The sequence below is a fragment of the Bradysia coprophila genome, unplaced genomic scaffold (genome assembly GCF_014529535.1).
Source record: "Bradysia coprophila strain Holo2 unplaced genomic scaffold, BU_Bcop_v1 contig_324, whole genome shotgun sequence".
NCBI lineage: Eukaryota > Metazoa > Arthropoda > Insecta > Diptera > Sciaridae > Bradysia > Bradysia coprophila.
This window is the reverse complement of record NW_023503584.1, coordinates 105702-130982: the sequence shown is the minus strand read 5'-3', so window position 1 is coordinate 130982 and position 25281 is coordinate 105702. Positions and strand designations below refer to the sequence as shown.

The following is a 25281-nucleotide window of genomic DNA, read 5'->3' as shown; positions in this document are numbered from 1 at the left end:
AATCAATGGTTTGATCATGGTTGGCTATTGCTTAGTTAGCTGTTCTGTCAAAATTCAATGTTTTAGATTTTCAACTGTAGCGAACTCCATGCCATTGTGATGAATAAATAAAATGTTCTCGTAAACTAACCTCAAATCGAACAAAAAAAGTATTGGATGGTGTGATGTTATCAAGAAGGGTTTTAAGTAACGACTGATTTATTTCATAAACGACGTATCTCATGTACATTCGTGTTAGTGGTGTTATTATGTATTGTGTAATCTCTCTACATCTTCCCTTCAAAACCAAAATTCCTCTTCATTTTGAATTAACTTTAGAAAATAACAAAATTAAGTTTATAGAAGAAAAAAAACGGATATAATGCAACTTGATCAATGTCCTTTGTATACTCTTCCACTTCTCGTTGTTGATGGACTGAAACAAAAATTAACATCATTATTAACTGGTCTCATTATTGGCATAAATCTTTTATCTTTTCTCAAAAAACTAGAATTACGCCTAAGAATGGTCCCATTCTCATCTTCAATAACGTATGAGCGTGGCGTGGAATGAGGCATAACCACCACAGCAGGTTTCCATTGTTTGTTGGTTTGATTTTGTACAAAAACTTTCTGACCGATTTCGAAGTTTGGCCTTTTTGTAGTGCCTTTATCGTATTGCTTTTTATTATTTAAAGATTTTTTAACGATTAATTCATGCGCATTGTGATTGATTTTGGGCTGCAGCAATTTGCTAGTAATGGGCAGCTTTGTCCTCATCCTACGATTGGACAACAACTGTGCAGGCGAAAGGAATAAATCTTTCGTGGGAGAATTACGGTATTCCAAAAGACCGATCAAGAACTCCTCTTGACATTTGGACTTTTTCAAAATACCCTTAGCTATCTGAACAGCGCGTTCGGCTAGACCGTTCGACCTCGGATACCGTGGTGAGCTTGTAACAATCTCAGTGTTCCACCGCTTTGCAAACTCACGACATTCAAAAGAACCAAACGGAACATTATCAGCTATAATCCTCCGCGGAATTCCCAAAACGAGAGAATATTTCCATCCAAACTCTTGTAATCTCTTTCGAACTCTTATTCCTTATCCCGTGAACCTCAATCTATTTGCTAAAATAATCCATCAACACCAAATAGGCGCTGCTCTCATGATCAAAAATGTCACACGCTACTTTATTGAATGGCAAGTCCGGAATATCGTGCGGAATCAGTGGCTCACGCGAATTGGAATTTGCAAACTCGCCTCAATGTCCGAGTTCATACCTGGCCAATAAAACAGTTCCCTAGCACGCTTTTGGGTCTTATAAATCCCAAAATGCGATTCATGCAACATCGACAACAAGGTCGACCTCAACGTAAAAGGAACAATTATTCTATCTTCGTAATACAATATTCCCTTATCAATCAAAATGTCATTCCTTATATCGAAATACTTTTTAACTCCAATCGGAACCTTCGTCTTATCATTCGGCCACCCATTGAAACAATATCTCGAAACCACAGCAAGAACCTCATCCCTCGCAGTTTCAGTTCTAAATTCTTCCTCCCTTTTGTCAGACACGTTAATAGATAACACCGAACCAACAAAATCAGGATCTTCTCCATAATTCCCCGTGTTCAAATAGTTTCTGCTCAAATAATCCGCTATGTACAAATACTTCCCAGGAACATATTCTACCTTCAAATTATAATTCAACAACTTGAGCCTCATCCTTTGCAACTTTGAAGAATTAAGTTTATAGATCCTACCAACTGCGCCATGTGATGTTATCAAGAAAGGTTTTAAGTAACGACTGATCTATTTCATAAACGACGTATCTCATGTACATTCGTGTTAGTGGTGTTATTATGTATTGTGTAATCTCTCTACAGATGGTGAGACGCCACACAAATTTTCATACATTTCAAGGGGCGGCTCTATGAACGAAACATCTTTTGAGGTTAGCTTTGTGAAATTGACAACTCATTTGACCCTTTTTGAGAGAAGAAACCGCTATTTGACACTGATCTATTGTGTGGTGCAAATTATTTTATTGTTGAATTTTGTGCAGCTCATTTATGTAAATAAACGTAGAATTAAAATAATTGATCGATGGTGTCTTGCGTCTTGTGTGTGATTAAAATTTATTGTTATGGTTTCAACGTTACCGAACGCTAATGTGATAAAATGTGTTACATAGACAAATAGGTGATCTTTCGTTAAATAATAGTACATTAAGGTACCGGTGAATATACCGAGAATTAATACTCTTCTGTATATTGCACAAACACGAGTGTAACGACCACGGCAACGTAAAATAAACCAGGCAGGAGCGGTTCATTTTCGAAACGTCTAATAAGGAACCTAATATACTGTATGAAAATGAACTCAAATCATGACTCAAATGAACACTGACATAAATTGAAAAATTTTATTCGCAAAAAATATAGAGCTACTAGATTGTTCAGGTCCCTAGTCAAATCAGCGCTCCTGCCTGGTTAACTTTACTCTGCCGTGTCAATGACCGTATGTTGTTTGTGTAATTTTTTGTCTGTATTTTGGTGCATTTTGATATAAAAGCGTGAATTTTTACCATTGACAAAATATGCATTTGGGGATTAAAAACGATTAGGAGATTTTGAAAAAAGTGACCTCTAGTTCCGGTTGAAGTTTTCGATGAAGAGGTAACTTTGATGAATTTCTGTGTAGCGGCAATCGAAGCTACACAGGTGATATTGGGCTGAAACGAAAGCTAAAGGTTCAAAGTTTTTAGTACGAAAATTTTTTACGTTTTTCCCCACTGTTTTTCCGACTTTTCTTTAAAATGATATTTTAAAACTGAGGTAAAAGTTAAGTTATTTTAAAGATTGTTTCAAAAAAGTTTTTCTTTTCGTCGCTATTTTCGTTGCACGTTCAGTTTCCAAACTTTTAAAGATGGAAAAGTTTGGAGATGTTATGCAACATTGGCAGCTAAATTTGATGAGACTAGTACTGGGAATGCTAGGCATGATCTAAAAACGAAATAAAACCAGTTTTTCGATTTTTTAAAGAAGATTGAGTTCCCGAAATCTCGTAAAATCTGGAAATTTTACTCCTTCGGTGAACTTTGACAGACCCTACAAATTCCATAAACGCCTCAAACAGCACCAACTTTCGCTCGTGGTTGTTTTTCCCATTTTCTCCCGTTGGTTAACAAATAATTAAAAAATAACGGGAATTTAATAAATTACATCGCGAAAGGGGGAATTGTAAATTTTTATTCCATAAAATGTATTACACACTCATTAACATAAGAACTACTGTACGTATTTGGCTTATTTTTTAACCTTAATTCCATAAGCATAAAAACATCAAAGTTTATCAAAAATATTTCATACATTTCTTGTAAATCTGTGAAAAACTAGAATTTTCCAATCAAAACTCAAAGTTCAATTGGAGATGAGTCGAATTTGTATTCGGTTTCTTCAATCTTATCATCATTTTTAGGAGTTTTCACAGAGACTTCTGAATACACAATAATCCAGAATCCTATAACAACCGCTGAAAAGACACATTTCATTATTACTACTGCATTTCACAGCAAAATTTGTTTTAATTTGATATATACCTGCAAGACAAACGAGTAAATAAAATTCGAATAGGACAAATTCCCAGTCAAGTGTATCTATGTGAGTTTCAAGTAGCGCTTTAAGATAGACTGATGCTGAGAATTTCCATTCAATTACTACTAAGACCAAGAAAATTAATCCGTCGATGATCACAAATACTACCAGGATGGCAACTCCAATTGCCGATGATGCCAGTGCTGGCCAAATCAATTGCCGTTTTCCCTTTTAATATGATAAATAATACAAATTAGCAGCGTAGCCAGTTTTTGTTTTAACAATGAACACACGCAATGGCATATAGCAATGCAACTGAACGTTCCATGTGACCAGGACCGTAGCTACTAACGGTTTTTCTTAAATTTTACCATATAAAAATGTTTTTTTCGTGCCCACCTTTGGCCCACCCTGAGAAATCCAGCTAGCTACGGCCCTGCATGTGACATTTTGGAAACGTTGTTGAAACGTTACTGTCAACAACGCTTGGCAACATCATGTCACTGAAACTGCGTTATAGCGGTTATAGCATTCTTGTAAGCATACCCTTAGCCAATGCACTCCAATGCACGAGAACAGAATTTAATTAGGAGACCTCCACGACGCAGTAGTACAAAATTTTCATATAAATTCAGCTTTTTTATGTTGGTATATGTCACTGCGTTACATACAAAATAAGAGGCCAAATGACCGTTAAAAAAATCTGTTCTTGTGCCTGTTATTGGAGTGCGTTGCTTTAACATTTCTCTTGTCAAATACTCACAGTTACAGCTCCAATGATCATAAGAATACTCCAAACCAAGTTCAATGCTGAAGAAAATTGAATAGAAATGAAACAGAGTTTATGAGGGTTTTTCATTTAAACGTATTACGTCATTGAAAATGCCATCACTCTTCCGCTATCAGTCATTATAACCAGTTGATATAGTCACGAATTTTGAATTTTGAATTTGTGTTTTCTCATCTTTAGATTGGATTGGTAAATGTTCTAAAAACACCGAATAAATAAGCTTGTACGTTGCTGATAGAGCAGATGAAAGTTATTAGCCTACACATTCATGATCAGTCAATCATTTCTTAAAACTCTGATCTGATGACGTAATAAGAGTTTCAAGCCAACAAAACTTACCCGGTATTACAGCCAGTTTCACGGGTGGCATGAGAGTCCATACAAGTGATCCAATACTGGTTATCGCTGCTATGACTCCGATCAATATCGTAGCATTTCTAAGACCAATTATAGGCACGGATTCGATCACAGGTATTTTGTAATTGAACTTTTTGATTGAAATCGGGATGGGCTCTTTAATTTTTCCATCCATATTTTGTAAAATAATTTGTTCTACTTTCGCCGGCTCTTTCATTTTTCCATCCATATTCTATAAAGGAATTTGTCTATTTGTCCTACTTTCGAGAAATAACACACAATATAATGATTCAATTCTTGTTCACTGATGATCGAATAATGTTCAAGCAATCATTCATTATTCAGTCCATATAGAATTAAAAATGTAAATTTTCTATTAAAATGAGCAGAGCGTTCCAAATATTGTATGTATACTGCACCGACTCAATTCTAAAATAAACTAAAACTGCGAGAGAAGCAGAAATGAGGAATGAGAACCAATATGTCCTCGAAATTCTTTTTATTTGTTGTTTGTGTGCTAAAATAAATAAATAAACTAAATACGATAAAAAAAATGAACCGATAAATGTTACAGCGAATGGACTTCGGGGGAGTGCGCAACAATTATGCGCAACGATTCTGCAACAACAGAATTTCTTCAATTCGCAAATACGCAAAGATTTCGAATAAAGTCATTATATGCATAAGAAGTGTTAAAAGTAGAATTACGCCGACTCTGCACTATAAAAGATACATATGTTTGAATGAAGTGAGGTCACTTCACACTACAAATTTACTGAGAATGTCTCTTTATGTTGCTCTCAGTGACAACATAAAGAGAAATTCTCAATAAATTCGTTACAAATTTATGGGTTTACAGAATGAATAGAAAAATGCAATTGATTAGTAAAGATTCACTGTATGAAACAACAAATATTTTGCATAATCTGTCCAAATGCGGTTCATCGAAAGTTTTTACTTTTCCATTCATTTTGTTCATTCCATTCGTTCAACGTGAATTTAGTCAGAAACTAATATCTAAGGTTCTGAAAGAACAGGTTCAGACAGCCACGAAGGCGGTTGACACCGAAATCGATAACCGCACTCAGTACAGATTGTGTGTGAAATCAACTTGAAGAAAATGTTTTCTAGGAAAATTTGGAATTTTGTTTTTGTTACGTTGCCTTTTTCATATAAACTTCTCAATTTGTGTGTCACCGCCTTCGTGATCAACTCAGAGTTGTCTTAACCTGGTTCTTTCAGAACCTTGCTAATATCGACTCTCTTAACAGAGGTTCATCAATCCCCCCCACGTAAACGAGTGAGATCAGCGACAATTTTTGTGCACATAGCTTTGTATGAAATTGAAATTAAAGCCATCCACGTTTCTAGTACCATAAGGCAATGAAAGTAGACACAAGGGGTGGCCAATCATTTGAATTTGTTCTAGCTGAAGGACATTCAGATTTCGCTTGATTTCGATGGCACTTTGTGCAAATAGTGTTTACTTCACTATTCGCACAGAGTGTGATTAGTCTTTTTTTGACTATTCGCACTTTTTCACTAGACTGAAAAACTTTTTAGACCCGTACGAAGTACTGGGGTCTTATAATAATTGTATTACACACAGTGTGATATTCAAGGAATGATAAAATAAATGCAATAATTAAAAAAAAATGCGTTTACGCATACGTCCGTAACACGTCGAATTGGACTCCCTGAGTAAGGGGAAATCTATTGTGGTTGTCTAGAGATGCCAAATCAGTGAAAAAAAAAGATGTCCGTCTGTCCGTCTGTCCGTCTGCACGATAACTTGAGTAAAACGCATCCGATTTTGAAAATTCTTTTTTTTCCCGTTTGGTAATGTCAAAAGACAGGCTAAGCTCGAAGATGAGTGATTTTGGATTGACCCCTCCCGAGCTGGACCCCAATAAGTGCTTTACGGTTTTTCGAAGATATCTCCGGACATTTAAACGTTAAACTTGTAAGTGATACGTCAAATAAAAGGTATTTACAATACCGATCGACAAAAAAAAAGTTTATGGAAATCGGATGACCGACTCGTGAGTTAGACCCATTGGTGTGAAACAGGCACAGGGCGGCAAGCAGCTTTTGCTTGAACGTCGGCCACATTTCAACATATTTCGTCTGTTTTAGCTTTATTAGATAGGTATTGACCGTACCAATCAGGGAAAAAAAAGTTTTTGAAATTATGTTCTCCGGAGCGTGAGCTAGGTCTCTTGGAGTGAGCTCTTATCTGGCTACTCGGCCGTACAGTGAACGTGGAGTATTTTGTCAATATCTCGAGTAAATTTTGACCGAATTTCATGATTTTTTTTTTGTTTGAAAGGTATTAACGAATGTAAAGCGTCGGTAAAATTTCCGGTCTCCTAACAAAATGGCTGTCGGTGGCCATATTGGATTTTAATAAAAGTGCAGAGAAGGATTTTATAAAAAGTTTGTAGAGAAAAGTGCTGCTTCGTTTTACAAAGTGTTTGCAGAGTAGAGTGTTGCTTAGTAAAAAGTGTTTGTAGAGCATAGTGCGGGTTCCTTTTAGAAAGTGTTTGTAGAGGAGGGTGATGCTTACTTTTACAAATTGCTTGTAGATGAGAGTTATATTCCCTTTTACGTGTTTGCAGAGTATAGTGTTGCTTCCTTTAAAAAAGTGTTTGTAGAGTATAGTGCGGCTTCCTTTTACAAAGTATTTGAAGTAGAGGGCGTTGAAAATGTTTGTAGAAGGTAATGTCAAAACATCATTCGAAACATCAACGGTTTCATTTGAATGATTTTCGCAATTCCGGTCCATAATCATCACCTTTCCATGCGTCCATTTAATGTCGTTTTGAAGGTATTTATTTCACTGTATTCCCGGACACAGAACAATATGAACTTTTTTTCGCACGCAGTGCGATATCAACTTTTTTTCGCACGCTAAAGAACCTATTACCTTCAACGAAGGCTAAATTTTTATAAATAAAAATCTTGCATTGACCAGAAATCGAACCGTCGACACCAAAAGGTTTTTGAACACAAAGCAGCGACTATAGCCATTCGGCTATAGAGTAACACAATTATACCGAACGTATTGTTGAAGCGTACATACTAAGCATTGACTACTCGATTTCATTCAACGCGTCTCTTTACATCACATTGCAATGTGTATTATAATGCAGCCTTCTTGATCGTTCAAATGAATTTCTGTATACACAAGAATTTTGGGACAAAATGTAGGACATGTTTTGCATTGGAAAGGTGATTATGGCATGGCCCGAAATTGCGAAAAACGTTGTATCTACCACGGTAGGTATGCCGGTATTTTTTCGCACACGACGTCTTGTCGACCTCGGCTTCGCCTCGGGTCGACAATCGACATCTAGTGCGAAAAAATACCTTCATACCTACCTTGGTAGATAAATAACTATTAAGTCAATGCTAGTATCATTAACTACATCATACGAAGCTTTTCTGTTTATTTGAAAAGCGCGAATAGTTAAATAAAGACTAATCGCACTTTGTGCGAGTAGTCAAATAAAGACTAATGGCACTTTGTGCGAATAGTCTTTATTTGACTATTCGCACAACTCAGCATTTAAAACTCGTAAATCGATATTATCTTCCCTAACACAAAGAATCGTTTAATTACCTGACAATAACCCATTTCATCTTTAGTTGGCTCTGTTCGTTTCTCCTTCGTTCGTCAAATTTAATTCATTTGGAATCACAGAGTCGAAATTCAAGTCACTTAAAATGGCAGGGTCTTCAGCGATCGCGCCTAGATATACAAGTCCCTCATCCGTTGTGTGACCTACCAGAATGTCGTTTCCACATTCTTCTTGGCCTCAATAAAAATTGTTAGAGGCCTTGTAGCAACAGCGGAAATCCATGCTTCCTTGAAGGTTGAATGATCAACTTATTGGCATAAAATACCTGAACTTACCTAATGAACCGAAATATTTAGTGGAGACCCAGCGAAGTATTTCTCTTATGGTTGAAGGGAGTGAGTGAGAAATCGAAGCGTCTGAATATTCTTAAGTTTAATGAAAAGTCTCTTCAGTTGATTATTTACATGAAAGTTACAAAGGGTAGAAAAGGAACAAAGTGTTGAAATGGCAAAAAAAGTTTCTTCACAAAAACCGACCCGATTCGCATGGCATGCTAGTCTGATATTTGCAATTTAGTTCCGCGTTTCAGAACCGACGCCACATGCGACTCCTCATGCAGCGAACAATGGTGCGCCTGAACAATTCTGATGGCCAAATCGACTGGATTGCCGTTGAACTTGCAGCTGCTGACAGCATCAGAAATAACTGCCGAGTGTTTCCGGTATTCCATCGGAACGAATCCGTTCGGTTTGATCAGTCCACGTTCAAATGCTGCATTTTGGTCGGGCGTTCTGGGCCGTGGAATCAGACCCAAAAATTTGCAGTAAGCGTCCTGTTCCTGTTCATCATCGAAATACATCGAGCCGGAGTACATATCAATCTGAACCTGATCGCAGAGACTGAGGCACGGAGGGTTGACCATTCCGGTAATTTGCAATTTTCGTTTCCGCAGCAATCTGTTATGCAATTTACTAAGCTTTGGCCGGTACATGTACAGAACGGAGGTAGCGCTCGTTCTGAACGCCGCTTTCAATCGGTCACATTCGAATGAGCTCAACAAGACGACGATGCTTTTGTTGAACTTAACTTGGATCTGGCCGATCCACCAAACCGGACGCAGGTACTCGTCACACGACGATGTCGGTTGGCTGAGGACACGCAAAAAATCGTCAGTAACGAATAGGTGATCGGCCCAGGCTTCCGCTTCATTCGCATAGTCTTGTATCAAATGTGTGTTGCCGAGGCTGCTAAATAATGAATGGAGCACGTTGCGATGCTGTAAGTCTGCTAATATGGTTTCACCTTCCGATGATAGAACCAATTCCAGTAGCTTTTTGTCGAAATGCGGCACAGCCGGACTCATTGGTGGTGGACGTTCAACTTGTCGTTCTTCTTCCAGCTCGTGCTCTAACTCTTTCTCTTGTTCCTCATCCAACGATTTGATGAATCGTCGCACATTCGATGCTTGTTTGCAGATTTTTTCGTTCACTTCCTTTCTGATTCCTTCGGCGAAATTTGAAACATCGTTCCGATGCGCTTGAATCAATTGATCGAATTTATTCCAGGCAATGTCAGCCAGTTTCGCTTCTTCCTTATCTCCGTACATTTCTTCCAGTCTTACGAATTCGTCATCGGCACAAAGTTCATACAAGCTTTGCAGTGAATGCTGCTCACCCAAACTCTCGTGCAATTTGTGTGCGATTAACTTTTGCGTATAGTTGTAGGCACCTGTGGCCCAATGAACCGTGTTATCCGTTTCGAATGCTTCGCTGTTGCTGCAAATAAATTGCACAACATCTTCCGTCGTCACATGTGGCTTTCTGGCAACCCCTCTAATGCGTACATCGGCTTCATTTGACGCCCAAAATACGATTCTTTGACCTCTACCCAATTGTCGCATTCGCATACAAGCCTGAACCGTCTTGTCTCGAGTTATGTTTCCGGAAAGTGTCACACATGCCTGCCATTCCAGCGGAAATTTCAAATCCGTTCCACGAGTATGCACATCGTCCAAGTACGCCAAACAGCGAGACAAATTATCCCGATAAACGGAACAGTCCAGTTCGGTGACAATACCGTTGCGGTCGATGGTTTGCAGAACATCATTTCGGTCAAAGTAAATGGCCGCATCGAATCTCTGATCCGAAGTCAATTCCAACCATTTCTCAGCGACTTCCTTGTTGTTAAGTTCCAGCATCAATGCTCCGGAGTCCAATAGAACTGGAATGCCATCTCGGGCCAATTTTTCCACAATTTCTGTTCCACTCACATTAGCTGGTAGGTAATCGTAGCGTTGACGCAGCAGTATCTTCCGAACATTTTCATTTGTATCCTCGAGCTCGGCCAGATCATTTTGTGCAATGGGCATGGGCAGAATATTTTTCGTGTCATTTGTTCCGCTAAATCCCGTCACCGGATGCTCCATGTGTTCGCTGCACAAATCCCAAGCGGTGCACATCAATTTCTTCTCGAACGTTTTTGCTTCACGAGGAAAAACAACGCTCGACAACCAGAAGTCCACAACATGCATGTTAAAACGGAATACGGGGAACAGCAATGTATCGCGTTGGTATGGATCACTTAGATTTACGCCTGTGTAAGTTCGGATGGAAGCATCGACCAGTTCCGGCTGCACACTTTGAATCCATTGTTCGTAAATTGAAGCTGGATTCTGAGAAACCGACAGAATCTTGAAGGTTTCCTTGAGCTGACAGTCGGTCAGGCCTGAAAATGTTAAATTCATTGAATGTTTTGGTTGGACTTGGATGAAGTTCCTGATTACCCGAATAGTGGTAGCTCAAATGAGTGAAGCCAATCGCAACATCGGGATGACCGAATTCAGTCATTTCTGCCGCGACATCTTTCGCCTTGAATGGAATGGCCATTTTGCGTTGACCAAATACGTTTACCCCGTAGTTCACTCGCCATCGTCGCATCAATATCAGTTTCAGCACTTCAAAGCGTAGCAGTCCGCTCAAAATCATAATCGTGTTTCGCTCACTTATCGAAAAGTCGGCAACCGTTGCGTCGAATGATTCCCGATCAATATTTCGTTCGGTTAATAAATGTCGCAGATTTCTCTTAGCCTCGGCTGTGATTTCTGGAAAAGCCATGTTGAGGCGGCCTTCCAAGAAGTCTTCGATAAGAAGTTTTTTCAGTTCATCATACACTCGTTCATTCAAAATCCGGCACGGTGTGAACACATCCGGTCGATATTTGACGGCACGAGCTCCATAGACATGTCCATTTTGAACATAATTCTCGTCGAATTCGATGTATTCCTGACCGTGCTGCTTATTTAGTGCTCGCATATGATGTGGAACACGTTTCAGCAACGACTGTACCACCAACCATCGATATGAGCCACCGTCTAACTGCTGTTGGTTGCCCACCGTGTAAATAAGGTGGTATTTCGGATGCAGAATCGCATCCGACTCATCCAAAATGCTCCGTACATTGCTGTTTATCCATTTATGTGCGGCCAGAAATTGCTCTGCTTCCGCAAGGCACGACTTTTTCACCGATTCGTAGATCTTCAGTTGGAAGGACAGGCGATATTCAGGCAAGGTTAAGATGACACCTGAAACAAGAACATTGCGATTTTAAGTCGTTATTACGCGTGCGAACTCAAAATGAGAAACATACGAAGACCCCACCTACACGCTATGACAAATTGTAAAAATCTTTGCTACCCACGAGCCACAAGCTCGTCAATAAGTAAAAGTCAGTAATTAGATGGAACCACCACCACAATTACAGACACAAAGACTGAAGAATTACAACAATTCGTTCGGAGGGGACCTAGCTTGATCTGCTTCTTTTTCAAGTCAAGTAGAGTGGCTGCACCAGTCGCCAGAGATGTACATACCAGTAGTCGTTTACCAATTGTTCCTTCATTCATAATCTTTCACAATATAGGTGTCCGCCTACTGGTACATGACTGAGGACTGGTACAGCCATTTAAGATTCATCGACCGATTCACTTACCCTTCCTCAGTTTGCACTCGTTATAAATGTCCAAAATCCGTGCAGCATATCGTCCAATTGGCATATCCCGTCTGCATGGAAACACGTAAACCTTTCGATTCAGCATACCACCCAAGTATCGTCGCAATGATTTTAGGTTCGTTGCAAAGAGCGACTTTAAAACGGTTATTTGACAGGCCTGTTGACCATCGCTCAAAACTGATGCCAAAATTGGCACAATCACCGCAGTCTTCCCTTCCCCCATATTTAACTGCATTACACTGTGCTTGGTGCCAATGTCCGGGGGATTTATCATTCGTTTGGCAATTTCAATCTGAATGCGACGAATCATCAGATTCTGTTCGATCTCGAACAGTATCCATTCCGGATAGTCACAAGGATTCCAATTGATATGCGGTTCGTGTTCGATTTCTCTTTCTAGTGCTGCTCGGAGCTCTGGCCGTTGGGAATAGATCTGTATTCGTTTTTCATGCTGTTCGCGCACCATTGCCATGGCTAACGCACCGATGACCATTTTTAGTGGACTTGACTCTGTCCGATTAGCGATTTTTGGCAGCACCAAACTTGGAACGACTCGAGGATAAATACCAGCATCGATCAAATGTTGCGACTTCGGTCCGTTCACAATTCTTTCGAAAATGTTCCACCATTCGTTCGTCGATTTACCATCCTTCTGTCGATGCTTCCATATGTGTTCGGCTTCTTGGATGTCAGCCGGAAATTTGTCGAGTTGCTCGTGCATCTTGTTCGTCCAGTCACTCTCGTACCTTGGCCAATGCAATGGTTGTGGATTGGAGTACAAACCAAAGTGCGGAATATTGACATACGCAGATCGCGCTAGCGAATTTAAAGCACTTTGAACCTTCTGGATGAAGATGTCTAGCTTTCGATTGTCATTCCAAATTTTTAGGAGAGAGTTGATTCCTCGTCGGGCCGGGGAGAGGTTGAAGTTATCATATGAAAAGTCCAAAGACACGTTATCACATGGCCATTGACTCGTTACGCTTCTTGTCATTGTATCAATTGCGCTTCTCTTTCGACAATCATAAGCAGCTCTGTCGAAGTCTTTGTGGTCGTAATTGTAAGGATTCGAGTGGCAATCTTCCAGCATTTTCGATACGCGAACGGCACTGTATGTTCCCTCACCAATGTGAAACGTGCTCATAGGCGGTGGATCTATTGACCGAAAAGTATGCGATTCCATCAAAATGGATTGTAAAGCCAATATTGGTGCCAGCGGTTGTCCTTGATGAACGAATAAGCTCCAAATCAAACCAAATTCTTCAGAGTTCAACGATTGGTTACGAGCGTACTCATACAACGAAATCCACAGATCCACGAAACTCTTATAGTGTTGATGGTGTAAAAGGTTCGGAATTACTGGCTTGTTTACTACGCCCTCCAGCATCGAACCAGATTTCAGAAAGCTTTTCAGATCAAAATCGGATGGTCGTGCGTATGCAAATCGATGATACAAAATCGAAACCTTTTGCGTATGAGGACACTTACTGCTGGAAATTGGCTCCGCCTGTGTGGTTCTCAGAACTTCATGGTAAATGAATTCTTCCGACGCACGTAGATTCGGGTGTAAAGGCAAACACCGAAGATATTGCCGTTTGTTGTGCTCCAACTGGCTATCGAGTTTTAACTGCTGCTGCTTAGGTGTACTACAGTGTAACCCTTCTAAACGGGCACTGTCTTCCAGTAATTTCGTTGCGATGAAGACAAATGAATCTTGTGCCGAATGAGGTGGAATGGACTCTGGCCAAACAACAGTCTGGAAGGAATCCTTAACTTTTCTTTCCGGTGTCAAACGGCCTATCATGTCTAACACATCCGCTGCTTCTTTATCATAGGGTGCCGATGACCATGCGAAACCCGATTGCAATATTTGCAGTGCTCGCTCCGTACCCGACATTTTGATGAATGGTTCCACTTCTCCATGTGACGTGACGGCGTGTAAATACGCGAGATTAAACCAGGCCGAATAACTACTGTTGCTGGCCTTAAGCTGACGACAAATTTGATCAACTTCGTACTGATGAAATGGTGGGCTGCGTAGATCTGCGTCAAGGTCAATTTCAACCGAAACATGTGGATCGGTAACCGTAGAGTGAATTGCTCCGTGTGGAAGGATCAGAATTCTTGTCGATGGCAAATGAGCTCCTTCGACAGGGACACTTTCTAGCAGCAATCCATGCTGCAATCCGTACAAAGTGCCGATATTTTGCATGCAACTAACTCGCATTCGACTGAATTCGTTGGAGAGTAGATCGTACGATTGCTCGGGAGTTGTGCAGTCCACTTTGAATTTCAACCGCATCCGAACCAATTCCACTTTCGCTATCTGAGGCGTATCCATGAGGATGTGAATGAACTTCGACGTCTCCAGGCGTGATAGTTGATTGACGATTTTCTTGTAGGATCCCTTGTTGATATCGAGCAGATGGCGCTTTGTTTTAATGTGAGTCAACAGCCGAACGTTCAGATCTAACTTGTACTCGATGGCACTTTCGTGTGAAAATTCCTTGTGAGTGAAACACCGCGGTCGCAATTCGATGATATTGTCGGTCTTGTTCCAGAAGTGACTGTAATTTTGGACCAGCAGATACGGAACATCGCCGTTCAGTATGTCATGTGGCACCAATTCCATTTCAATTCCATCACGTCGTTCAGTTATGATAATTTCGGAGCCGAACCATCCAAACTCGTAGCTGCAATTGTTGTATCGTCGAACAGTGGAAAAACTTTTGTTAGAATCGGGCTGCACTTCGAAGACAAATGTACCGAAAACTCGTCGGAAAAGTGCACTTTGTGTGATTTGGCTCGGTAGACGCGCCACTGGGAAATTATTGACCAAAAAACTGCCGGTTATTATGTCCAGCGTGACATAGTTCAACACCCCTTTGACAGTCACTTCCATCACTAACACCTCCGGAAACGGATGATAGAAATAGTAGTTTCCAAACGTAGCCGACTCGGCGCGTTTCCACTGTTTTTTGACGATGTCGTGCATGTCTTTCGGGTTGCATTCCATCATTGATCGCACCGTTGCCTCGATGTGGATACCAGTGTTGCGAACTGTGCGCAAAAACATCCGTAGACATGAACCAGTAGATGGATTCAACAAAACGTTGCTGTTCAATGTGATGACAAACTGTGACCACACCCGATGGGAGTGTTGCGTAAAGATTTTGGCAAAGTGAGCGTGTCGAGAATGTACGAAAAATGTGATGGCTCCAGTGATAGCGACAAGTGCCAATTTCATGCGTAGCTCCTGTTCGGCTGATATATCGGGGGTTTTAATGTCATTGATGGCTCCTTCGATACTATCGATCCACTTTAACGCAATGCATCGGATTTTCTCCAGCAGCACGACGATGCTATCAGCCACACTATCGTCGTCATTGATTTCAAATACACGAACTGCGATGAAAACCGTCATCAGCAGTTTCTTCGGGTGCTGCCAGTTGTTGCTCTGTTTTTTGCTGAATTCACTAAGCAGCTCTATCATTGCGTGAGCAAATGTCGGATCGTTGAAATCCGTAAACGATTCACGAATAAGACCATCGGCACCGCTAACACCAGCTTCCCAAAGCAATTGCATGAGTAACGACAAAACCGAAGTCGTTTCGAATGACAGTGCTTCCGTTTCCACCATTGCGTACAGTTTTCGTAGTTGCAGTCGGCAGCCATCGGCACGAAGCGATCCAAAGTTCTTGAATTCGGGCAGAGAAATGCTTTCTGGACATTCTGATTGCCGGGCAATGACTTCATTTTGAGTATGACTCGTTCCAGTCAGAGACCATTGTAGGCCGCTGTATTCATCATCTAGTTTGAATGTGCATGATTTTTTGACGAAGTCAATGGATATTGTCAGGCCAAGAGGAATGTGCGACGCATGGAATGTACAGTTATAGCCGTTTTTGATTATAAAATTTTCAAATGAACTGTCCACGTGATACGTTTGTAATGTTGCACTGGTTGTACTTCCGAGACTGGTGTATCCGCTCGTCGATTGATTATGACACTTGATTTGGTGATATTGAGCCCAGTCTCCTTTGATTCCTGTGGCCTGGTATTTCTGACCGTGGCAATAACTCGCAAAATTGAACAGTACGTCTCTTAAGCAAGTGATTTCGATAGGTGCCATTAATTCAAAGACGACCGCGTTTTGTTCGTAGTGTAATTGTGGAAGAGGACGTTCATATTGTGTCATTGATATGCTCTTTATCCGGTTGTTCAGTTGGCATAGGTCACAAAACCCGGAATGAGACGAATATCCTTTATTGTTAGTGTAATATTCATGAGTCTTTCTACTAGCTTGGTCTCGCAGCCGCTCCACTTCGGCTCGTTTGGTATTCCATTCTTGTCGCTTTTTTTCAACTTCAGCTTCACCCATGGCAAGAATATATTTCAGCAGTCCTTGCATTTTCGAATTCTGCGCCGCGAATTTAGCTGTGAAAGATGTTAGAGTGACACTTCGCTCGCTGATCAAACCTGGCCCAATAGCCTTATTTCGAGAGTTGAAATATTGCTCCAGCTCAAAGGCGATCTGCATGTCTGTGCGCTGAGGCAGCAGTAGTGTTTCAAATATTTTCGTGTTAATCGATGTGTGGTGGTCAGCGAATAGTGGATGAGTCTTCACAGCAATTGCGTCCAACATGGCGATCAACTTTAGCCGCACAAGTACCATTTTGCTCGTGCCAACTTGGTCGCCTTCGTAGAATCTCTCGGCACAAGATGCATATCCATACGACAAAGTTCGCAGAAAATCTGACCCGAAACATGTGTCCGTCGAGCTTGAATTATATAAAATGAAATTTTCGAAGTCGCTCAGTATCAAATTCACTTCAATTTCGTCGTATGAGGATCCGAATTTCGTTACATCGGGATTGTGCAGTTCATCCATGTAATGACGATAATATTGTGGATGAACTCGAAGACCAGATTGACTGCAGTCGAAAACCGTTTCTTTTCCACGTTTCTCTATGTGTCCCATCAACTTCGGAATGCTCTGGTATATATCGGCTGGAAAATCAAGTTCCGTCAATGGCCCCAGTCTGGCTTTATTTTCGTAATCATTTTGCAGTCTTCCAATTTGTTCGTCCATTTTCAATCGAATCTTTGCGATGGTTTGTTTTGACTCCGCAACGGTTGCAGCATACACACGATCGAATTCAGCACCTTCTCCTCCTTTCATCAGCTCGGCAAGCTTTTCAATGCGACGGGCCGATTTAGCCATTATTTCCGACATTAAATCAATGTTCAGCGTTTCATATACTCCTGTAGTGAACACGTCCATGATGCAATTGTGAAACTGCAGCATCACAATTTTGTACAGTATCTTCGCACGTTCGTGATCCAATTCCATGGTGAGACTGTGCTGTAGAAATACTTTCAAGCACATGTAGAAGCTCGACCGGCGAAAATAGTTCGACTTCCCTTCGCCCAGCACTTCATCTCGAATTTTCTTGGTTATTTTTGGGAATTGATCTGCCGTTGTACTCGATTCATCGGCTAATATTGTCATCAGCCATTTGTGTACGTAGTTTCGATTCTTCGTCTCAATCGGCTGATCCTGATACAAGAAGCACAGCTCGTCGGCAAATTCTTGCGAAAGCAGCATCTTCGAAAGTGGCGCCTTCAACGCTTGTACGGGATAATTGAACTGTGAATATAGAACGGAAAAGATGTAAGATATTTGTGCGCACTGCGGGTATTTTGATCGAAGAAAAGCAAATTGCCGAAAAGGCTTAAAATTGTGCTTCTAATGAACCCTAAGGCCCAGGTGCTGGCCAAACTCTTTTGTGGACTGGTAATTTGTTATGGTCACTAAGCCAAATTTGGTAATTGCATTTGTTTATAGTTTGCATTGATGAAGTAAAAGATTTGGCAAATGAGCAGCTCCTGTCAAGCCTCATGAATTTGAAGTCAGATTACATACATTATAGAAGAAGGTATTAAGGCCACATGCATGAGATTTTAAGATCTTATTTCTACTCTCTAATAAGTTGATAAACTGTAAAATATGACTTAGGCACTAAAGACCTTTCCATTATAATTCCATTATTCATTTATATCGAGGGGGAAACCACTCTTTTTTATTGACGTGATTAACATGATGACGAATCAGTGATTAATCAGTATTTCACCGGGTGAATCGTCTCAAAACTACAATAAATCGTGAAATCACTGATTAACTGTGCGTATTCACCAGAATCATGTTGGTGATTAACTGATTAACCATGTTAATATAGTGATAGGATGGAGAAGACAGTGGGCCATGAATCCACATGTTTTGAAAAACTTACCTCTGGTGTTTCTAAACTTGTCAACAATTCATATGTAAACCAAAAAAAAATGGTAAAAAAACATAAGAAATATCAAAGAAGCGGTAGTAACGTCAGCATTAGACATTATTTTAGATGAATTACTAAACCTGCACAGATATCGGGGACTGTGGGATGTTGGGCTAAATAGGTGTTTTTCTGGTCCGGAAATTAAAAAAAATATTTTAGGCATGAGGAGCGAGGTATTTGTACAAAAAGCGTTGGTTAGATCAGTAAAAAAGACGCGCCGCGTCATTCACAATAATTGACAAAATGACACATTTCGTATAAGGAAAATGTATTCTTGTGGGTTATTGTGAATGATGTGGCGCGAAATTCTTCAACACCACACCATTATTCTCCTCTCTTCTAACTAGAAAAGTACAATAATCCCACAATCCCCGGAATCTGAGCAGGCCTAATGAATTACCCCAACGCACGTCGTTGATTACCCTTAATACAGTCACAGAAATATTTTCATCGACAAGCAGGACCTATAAAACAATTAATGACACGAAAAATGGTCTCAAAGTTGATAAATTTTCCGGGACACTTTTTGGGAATACCTGCACTAACCTGTGAAGTTTTCAAATTTTCAAAATAACCACCCAAGTGCAATTTCGTAGAATTCTTAAATCGATTGATCTCCCAATGAAATAAGTGAAAATAATGATTTTCCCGTCGTGTCTTCTACCTATACATTTCTCATCTTTGAAAATTACAAAAATTCTTCACTTTTCCAGCAAAATTGAATAAATTTTTACGAAAAAACAACACGACCAAAAAGTTGGTAGTTACGAGACGCGCAAGGAGTGCTCTGGGAAGTGTTTTGTTTCTAAATGTCGTGATAAGTGGGTGCTGAAATGATTCACCTCGGGTTAATAATCGACATTTTCACACGATTCGTGACGTTTTTTGCAATAGATTGTGGAGAGCAAAAATCAGCGATGGCACTGCCTTCAAGTCGGTCTTTTGAGATACGAAATTTAAAAGTCAAAATCATTTGTTAGGAAATTAAATTTTTGGTCACATTGTCCATGAAAATATTGTTCGATGAAGTGACAGAAGTGACCGACTTGCCGACAGCGTCAATCATTGAGAGTCCTGTTAAATGGTGCTCAAATCCACAATCTATTCAGTGAGTGAATTACTCGAAAACACCTACAAAACATGCCATTCAGCCATTTGTTACTTTCTTCCAACTAAACGCAAATTTAATCTGTGATCAAGTCGCCACTTGTCGATCACTTGTATGGTAATGATGAATACGTGACTGGTTCATGTATTGTGGCGAAACTACCGAATTCGCTCAGTGAGTTCCATAAATAGTTTTTTTTAGGCATAAAGGGTATAAAATAAGACGCGTTAACACTGCCCAAGCAAAAACAATTGTTGAAAATCGTTAGCAACACATACCTCAATATCACTTTGATGTCCGTAAACTTCTTTTGGATGAAGATTTCCAGGAAACGTAGCCACAACGACGTCATTTCCCATTGCCGTTTTATGTACCATAAATGCACAGTTTTGACGTCGAATGAACATGGCAAATGTTTCGCCAGACTGCAATGAATTAATTTCACGTGCGATGCATTCTCCCGAACGCGTTTGATGGACACGCTTCAGACGCTGAAACATTCCGACAGTATTTTCCGGCAGATATTTAGCCAGGCGCTCGACATTTCTGACCATGATGACCATCAAATGAATTTCATCGCCATGTAGATCCGGGCTTTTTTCCTGCGGTAGTACCCGAGGCAAGACCACATGTTTCACCAGATCTTCATACTCCTGTTGATCGCTGCGTTTCGCTTTCTTTGCTGATGGACTCATTTTTAGGTAGGTGCACAGAAAACTCGCACACTGGAACAGAATTAAATGAAAGGAACGTAAAATCGCCGGTTCAGAGGACCCTTTGCAATTTGCAATCTAAAAGAAGTACAATTGGAACACCTCAACATTTACGGATAAGTATGAGTGTATGTTGACCGTGAACAAAGAAAAACTCTATTCGTTTTAAATGGTCAATGCAAATGTTCCTTGTACCACTTCTATCCTTAATTTTTACCGTTACACAGATCAACTGTATTCATACGAGTCTGTCAACTCAACAAACTTGCACACATCATAACCACATTTTCTCACCTTCTTACAAATGCGTCCCTTATTGCAAAAAAAAACAATTAAAATAGTAGAGCAGACTGCGAAGGATATGATGATATCTAAGCAAAGTTTATACACAAATTCACTGCGAATGCACAGCACAAGAACAATTATTTTTCGACGCGATCAGATTGTAACGATAGGTTAGCACGACCATTTGCGAATGATGCGAAAATTGAATAGTACATATTCGTATGCCGCCTAGTCGGTCTTAGAGAGAAAGAAATCGGACGTTAACACAAAGACGAGAGAGCTTTGCAAAGAGAGTCTGCGGGTGCTTTGTTATTGATGCCTCTGAAGAAATAGTTATTTACGTAATCTGTTGTGGACAGTATATTTTAGGCAATTTCGCGAGTTGTAGCTCGAACGAAGTGAGGGCGACAAGCGAAAGTGCCTAAAATAAACTGTCCACAACAGATGCGTATACAACTCTTCATGCTGAGGGCCTAATCTACGAGAAAAATTCCGTAATTTATGCCCAAGGCATGAAAAAGTAGTAATACATTGCGTATGAGCGAATTTGTTTTTCATGCCTCAGGCACAAATTACAGAATTTTTCTCATGGCCCTCGGCATTTAAAGTTATAAGCGTACATATCCTCTTATGGACGGTTGATTTTAAGCACTTCACTTAGTTCGTATTACAACTCGCGAAATTGCCTAGAATCTACAGTCCGCCACAGATACGTAATAGTTATTTGTGTAATCTGTTTCGGACGATTGATTTTATGCAATTTCGGGAGTTGTAGGTCGACCGAAGTGAGGACTACATGCGAAAAGGCCTAAAATCAATAGTCCAAAACAGATACTCAAAAAAATTTGCATATTATCGACTGGCATTTCTGGTGAGAAAAGTGCAGCACTTTCTCTCCAATGGGGAGAAAATTGAACTTGTTGCACTATAACTGTCACATTCTTTATGTTTTCACAAATGGTATGGTAAATTAATGTTTTTTAACTATTTCATGCCTTGGGATAAAATTACAGAATTTTTCTCGTAATGTGGTCACTCGGCTGAAAATTTGTATACGTAACTGTTGTGGACGGTAGATCTTAGGCACTTTCTCTTGTCGCCCTCACTTCGTTCTCCGTCCAAAACAGATGCGTAAATAACTATTGTTTCGTGGAGAAAAACGGTAAATGGGAAATGGGCTTATTTGTTCATCGAGAGAAGAAGAGTAAAACAGGGAAATTTAATTTCGATGGTGTTGTTTGTTGCCAGAGCCACAAGCCACCTGAGAAAAATAAAATTCCGACGTTTTTTTCCCGAGGCAAGCACAATGTTTTTCACAACAAGAGCTCCCGAAGTTTCAGTTGAGGTGAAAAAATAGCTATTTTCTCGTCTGCATTGTGAAGAATGTTGTGCTTTGTTCGGAAAAAAGTCGGAAATTCCAACTCGAGTGAAATTGCTGCCCTCGCTTCGCTCTGAAGTTTGAATTTGTTATTTTTCGCCGTAGTGAACACGACGCTTTTTCATGCGTAATAATAACATTTTAAAAACAAAGGCAGCGTCACATATTCAGTGGAGAAATTTCCTATTTTCTCCACATAAAAAATAAAAAATCGAACAAATAGAAATTTTCCCACAAATGTTAAAAAATCGTTGAAACATCAGCAATTTGATAAATTATATTGCGATTGTCCGACAAGGGTTAGTAGATTTTTATTCTATGAGAATGAAACGTAAACATCGGATAAACTAACAAACAAGTAACCAGAACCACACATCAGTGTTACTTCTTCTCATCAAACTAAATTCGCTGATCAAGCAATTTAAATGTATTCGTTTGTTTTGAGTCGAACTACACCTACGTTCCTTTTTAGTTATCGTTGAAAACTTGCTTTGTCGACGAAAATAATGATAAGAGTATTACATAGGCTGGGCAAGGCGTCTTAGGTATACACTTTATCAGTGGAGTGATTGATTGACGAGACTTAAATATTGGGAAGTGAGCCCAAATCCTTACAAATGGCAACAATTTATTTCAGCAGTAAGATCACTGGTTGACTTGTGGGAATTGTTAATTTCTTTCTTAATCGTACATCTAAGACGGTCAAAGGCATTTCTTTCGCTAAAATGACTTCATACTTTTGATAACACTTTATGTTTGAAATAATTTATTGCGTAAAGTATAACGAATTATATTATGAACCAACAAATATTATAACTAAATACATTGTGCTATAATGGGTTACACTATAATGGGATCTACGACATTTTATGCTATGTGCAGATGGCTCTAATATACGCAATGGTACACTTTTTTTTCCTCCTTAAGAGGCATCGGTACTTAGCTAAAATTGTAGCATACATTGCGTGTCACGTATTTCATTTTTGATGATATCTTTTTATCAAAATACTTTTCAAAAAAATTTACGACCGCAATAACGACCACGAATGTGTTACTGCGTTCGCTTTGAATAAAAATTAATTTCGGTTGTAGTCGTTTGATCGGCTCTGAGAAACGTGAGCGGCTTTACGAAATGGTTAGCATTAAAAGCCGATGATTCGAAGGGTCTTAGAACTACTTTTTCATACCTAGGACCCGAAAAGTGCGACTCCGTCCAATATGAAAAATACTTTTCGTACCACGGACTAAAAGTCTTTTTTAGCGTATTCGATTCCAGACCTCACCTTCGGCCTCTGTCTGGAAACTTCTCACACGCTAAAAAAGACTTTTAGTCCTAGGTATGAAATGTACTATTAGTGTAGTATGAAACTCCAAAATGGAGTTATAGTGGAGCTATTGACGAAAATGTGAATTTTGTTTTTCATTTATTTCTCTCTTGGGTGTTGACGTAAAAAGCTGAAAAAATTCTCAAAAAATGTGTGTGTATGGAGTGTAACATCGGAGATTTTTTTTTCAGGTTTTTTTGACTCCTTGTAAAAATAAAAGGAGTTATTATGTAATTTTTTTTAGATTTTTCACACACACCCTATTCAGATGCTACTCCCCACACAAACATTTTTTAGAGAATTTTTTCAGAATTTTCAGTTACATCCATCGAGAGATATAAATTATAGACAAAACTCACCCTCAGACCCCAAAAATCACTCCTAAAGTGCGTTTTAGGGCTGATATTCTACCAAAACCACCTTTTTGTTAAGTCCACTCAAGTTGTCGATCATAACCGATAATAATCTGCAATTATCTGGATTTTTGTTTTTCGGTTAAGCTCAGAGCCAGTCAAACGACTGTAAACTGTAAAACACTGTAAAATTATTTTCATGCAAAATAAAGTACTTTCTGCAGCTGACCACTATAATCACTTTTGCTTGAAGTGCGTTTCTGCAACTAAAACTAATGTTTATTTAAAGCTAACACATTCGCATTCGGCTCGGATATACAAACTCTACACTTGTCGAAATTAACTGTTACGAAGGTTGTTGCTCAAAAACATACTCGTTAGTTCGCTCGTATCACAAAATTGTGTCCTTGTGTAATGAATTACTTTCGCAGCATCCAGCGTAATCCACTATTTCTGTCGGAAGAATTATCAATTTCTCAGACACTAGAGAATGGGCTGGTTGTATTCCCTAGACTGAAAGTCAAAGGTCTAGCTCCAGAAAAGGAGTGCCACTCGGCAATTTGTATGAATCAGAAGTGAAATTATAAGAGAAATCGAATCAATGAAATGAAATCTGAAATAAAATTTTGGTTCCACGACTGGGACCCGAACCCAGAATCTCCACCTTGCCGGGACAATTCTCCACCAAAATTTTATTTCAGATTTCATTTCATTGATTCGATTTCTCTTATAATTTCACTTCAAATTCGAAGTTCTAGATTATTTCAGTCACTATTTACTGATAAAAATATTCGATTGTATGAATCAGCATTCATTGAACGAATTTGAATAAAAAAAACTCACAAAATCGCTAGTTCAACGTTTTAGAGAATGTTATTTATTAGAAACACATTCCAGTGGCTTCGAAATGATGTTGTATTAATTTGATTACCAAAAATGTAGACTATCTTGAGACAATAAACAATTTTAAATGAATAAGCGTACCAGACACGACAGCTGACAAAAATAAAGCGATTAGTGCAGTAGTACTTGGTACTTGATTCACCATCAAAAAGAAAGCATTTTGTAGATATGAAGTTCTAGATAAACTTTCACTTGTTTAATTCACTTTTGAAGTGTCTAATTCAATACAATTGCTAAAAGTTTTCTGTGTGGAGAATGAGCATCATGTTAGTAGATCCAGCTGGTGATATTTAGCTGGTGCTCATTCTGCACATAGGAAACTTTTAACAATTGTAGAAGTTCCTTTATATTATAACATGTTAGTAAAATGCATATACCAACAGTATTTCGACTTGTTCCGATTGCAGCTCGGCTGTGAAAACACTCGCATCTCGACGGCTTTCAGATCTGATTATTGTACCACTCTAGCAGTTAGAGTTTTGTTTGTTTATTCTTTAATTTGCAACATTGAAAATTTGGTTAGTGGATAAATATGCCTGTGGTGATCTGTAAGAT

General features: G+C 39.5%; 2 protein-coding genes across 2 annotated transcripts; both read right to left on the bottom strand.

The window, feature by feature from the left end:
* Positions 1-3306: 3306 nt before the first annotated feature.
* LOC119079269 lies at positions 3307-5162 on the bottom strand. Its single transcript, XM_037187047.1, has 4 exons — positions 4714-5162; positions 4348-4394; positions 3590-3812; positions 3307-3522 (listed from the first exon to the last, which is right to left on the bottom strand). The coding sequence occupies exons 1-4, from the start codon at positions 4958-4960 to the stop codon at positions 3404-3406; spliced, it is 636 nt and encodes a 211-aa protein (XP_037042942.1). The 5' UTR covers positions 4961-5162; the 3' UTR covers positions 3307-3403.
* Positions 5163-8727: 3565 nt separating this feature from the next.
* Positions 8728-20952, bottom strand: LOC119079268. Its single transcript, XM_037187046.1, has 5 exons — positions 20777-20952; positions 20048-20494; positions 12300-17970; positions 11095-11892; positions 8728-11036 (listed from the first exon to the last, which is right to left on the bottom strand). Exons 2-5 carry the CDS (start codon positions 20462-20464, stop codon positions 8866-8868), a joined length of 9057 nt encoding a protein of 3018 aa, XP_037042941.1. The 5' UTR covers positions 20465-20494; positions 20777-20952; the 3' UTR covers positions 8728-8865.
* Between the last annotated feature and the right edge of the window lie 4329 nt (positions 20953-25281).

Coding starts and splice junctions, on each gene's coding strand:
- LOC119079269 (XM_037187047.1), bottom strand. CDS start 4,960: ATGGATGGAAAAATGAAAGAGCCGGCGAAAGTAGAACAAATTATTTTA. Junction 4,395..4,713: donor GAAACTGGCTGTAATACCGG/GTAAGTTTTGTT, acceptor AATTTTCTTCAG/CATTGAACTTGGTTTGGAGT. Junction 3,813..4,347: donor TGATCATTGGAGCTGTAACT/GTGAGTATTTGA, acceptor TCATATTAAAAG/GGAAAACGGCAATTGATTTG.
- LOC119079268 (XM_037187046.1), bottom strand. CDS start 20,464: ATGAGTCCATCAGCAAAGAAAGCGAAACGCAGCGATCAACAGGAGTAT. Junction 17,971..20,047: donor GACATCAAAGTGATATTGAG/GTATGTGTTGCT, acceptor CTATATTCACAG/TTCAATTATCCCGTACAAGC. Junction 11,893..12,299: donor CGAGTGCAAACTGAGGAAGG/GTAAGTGAATCG, acceptor TTCTTGTTTCAG/GTGTCATCTTAACCTTGCCT.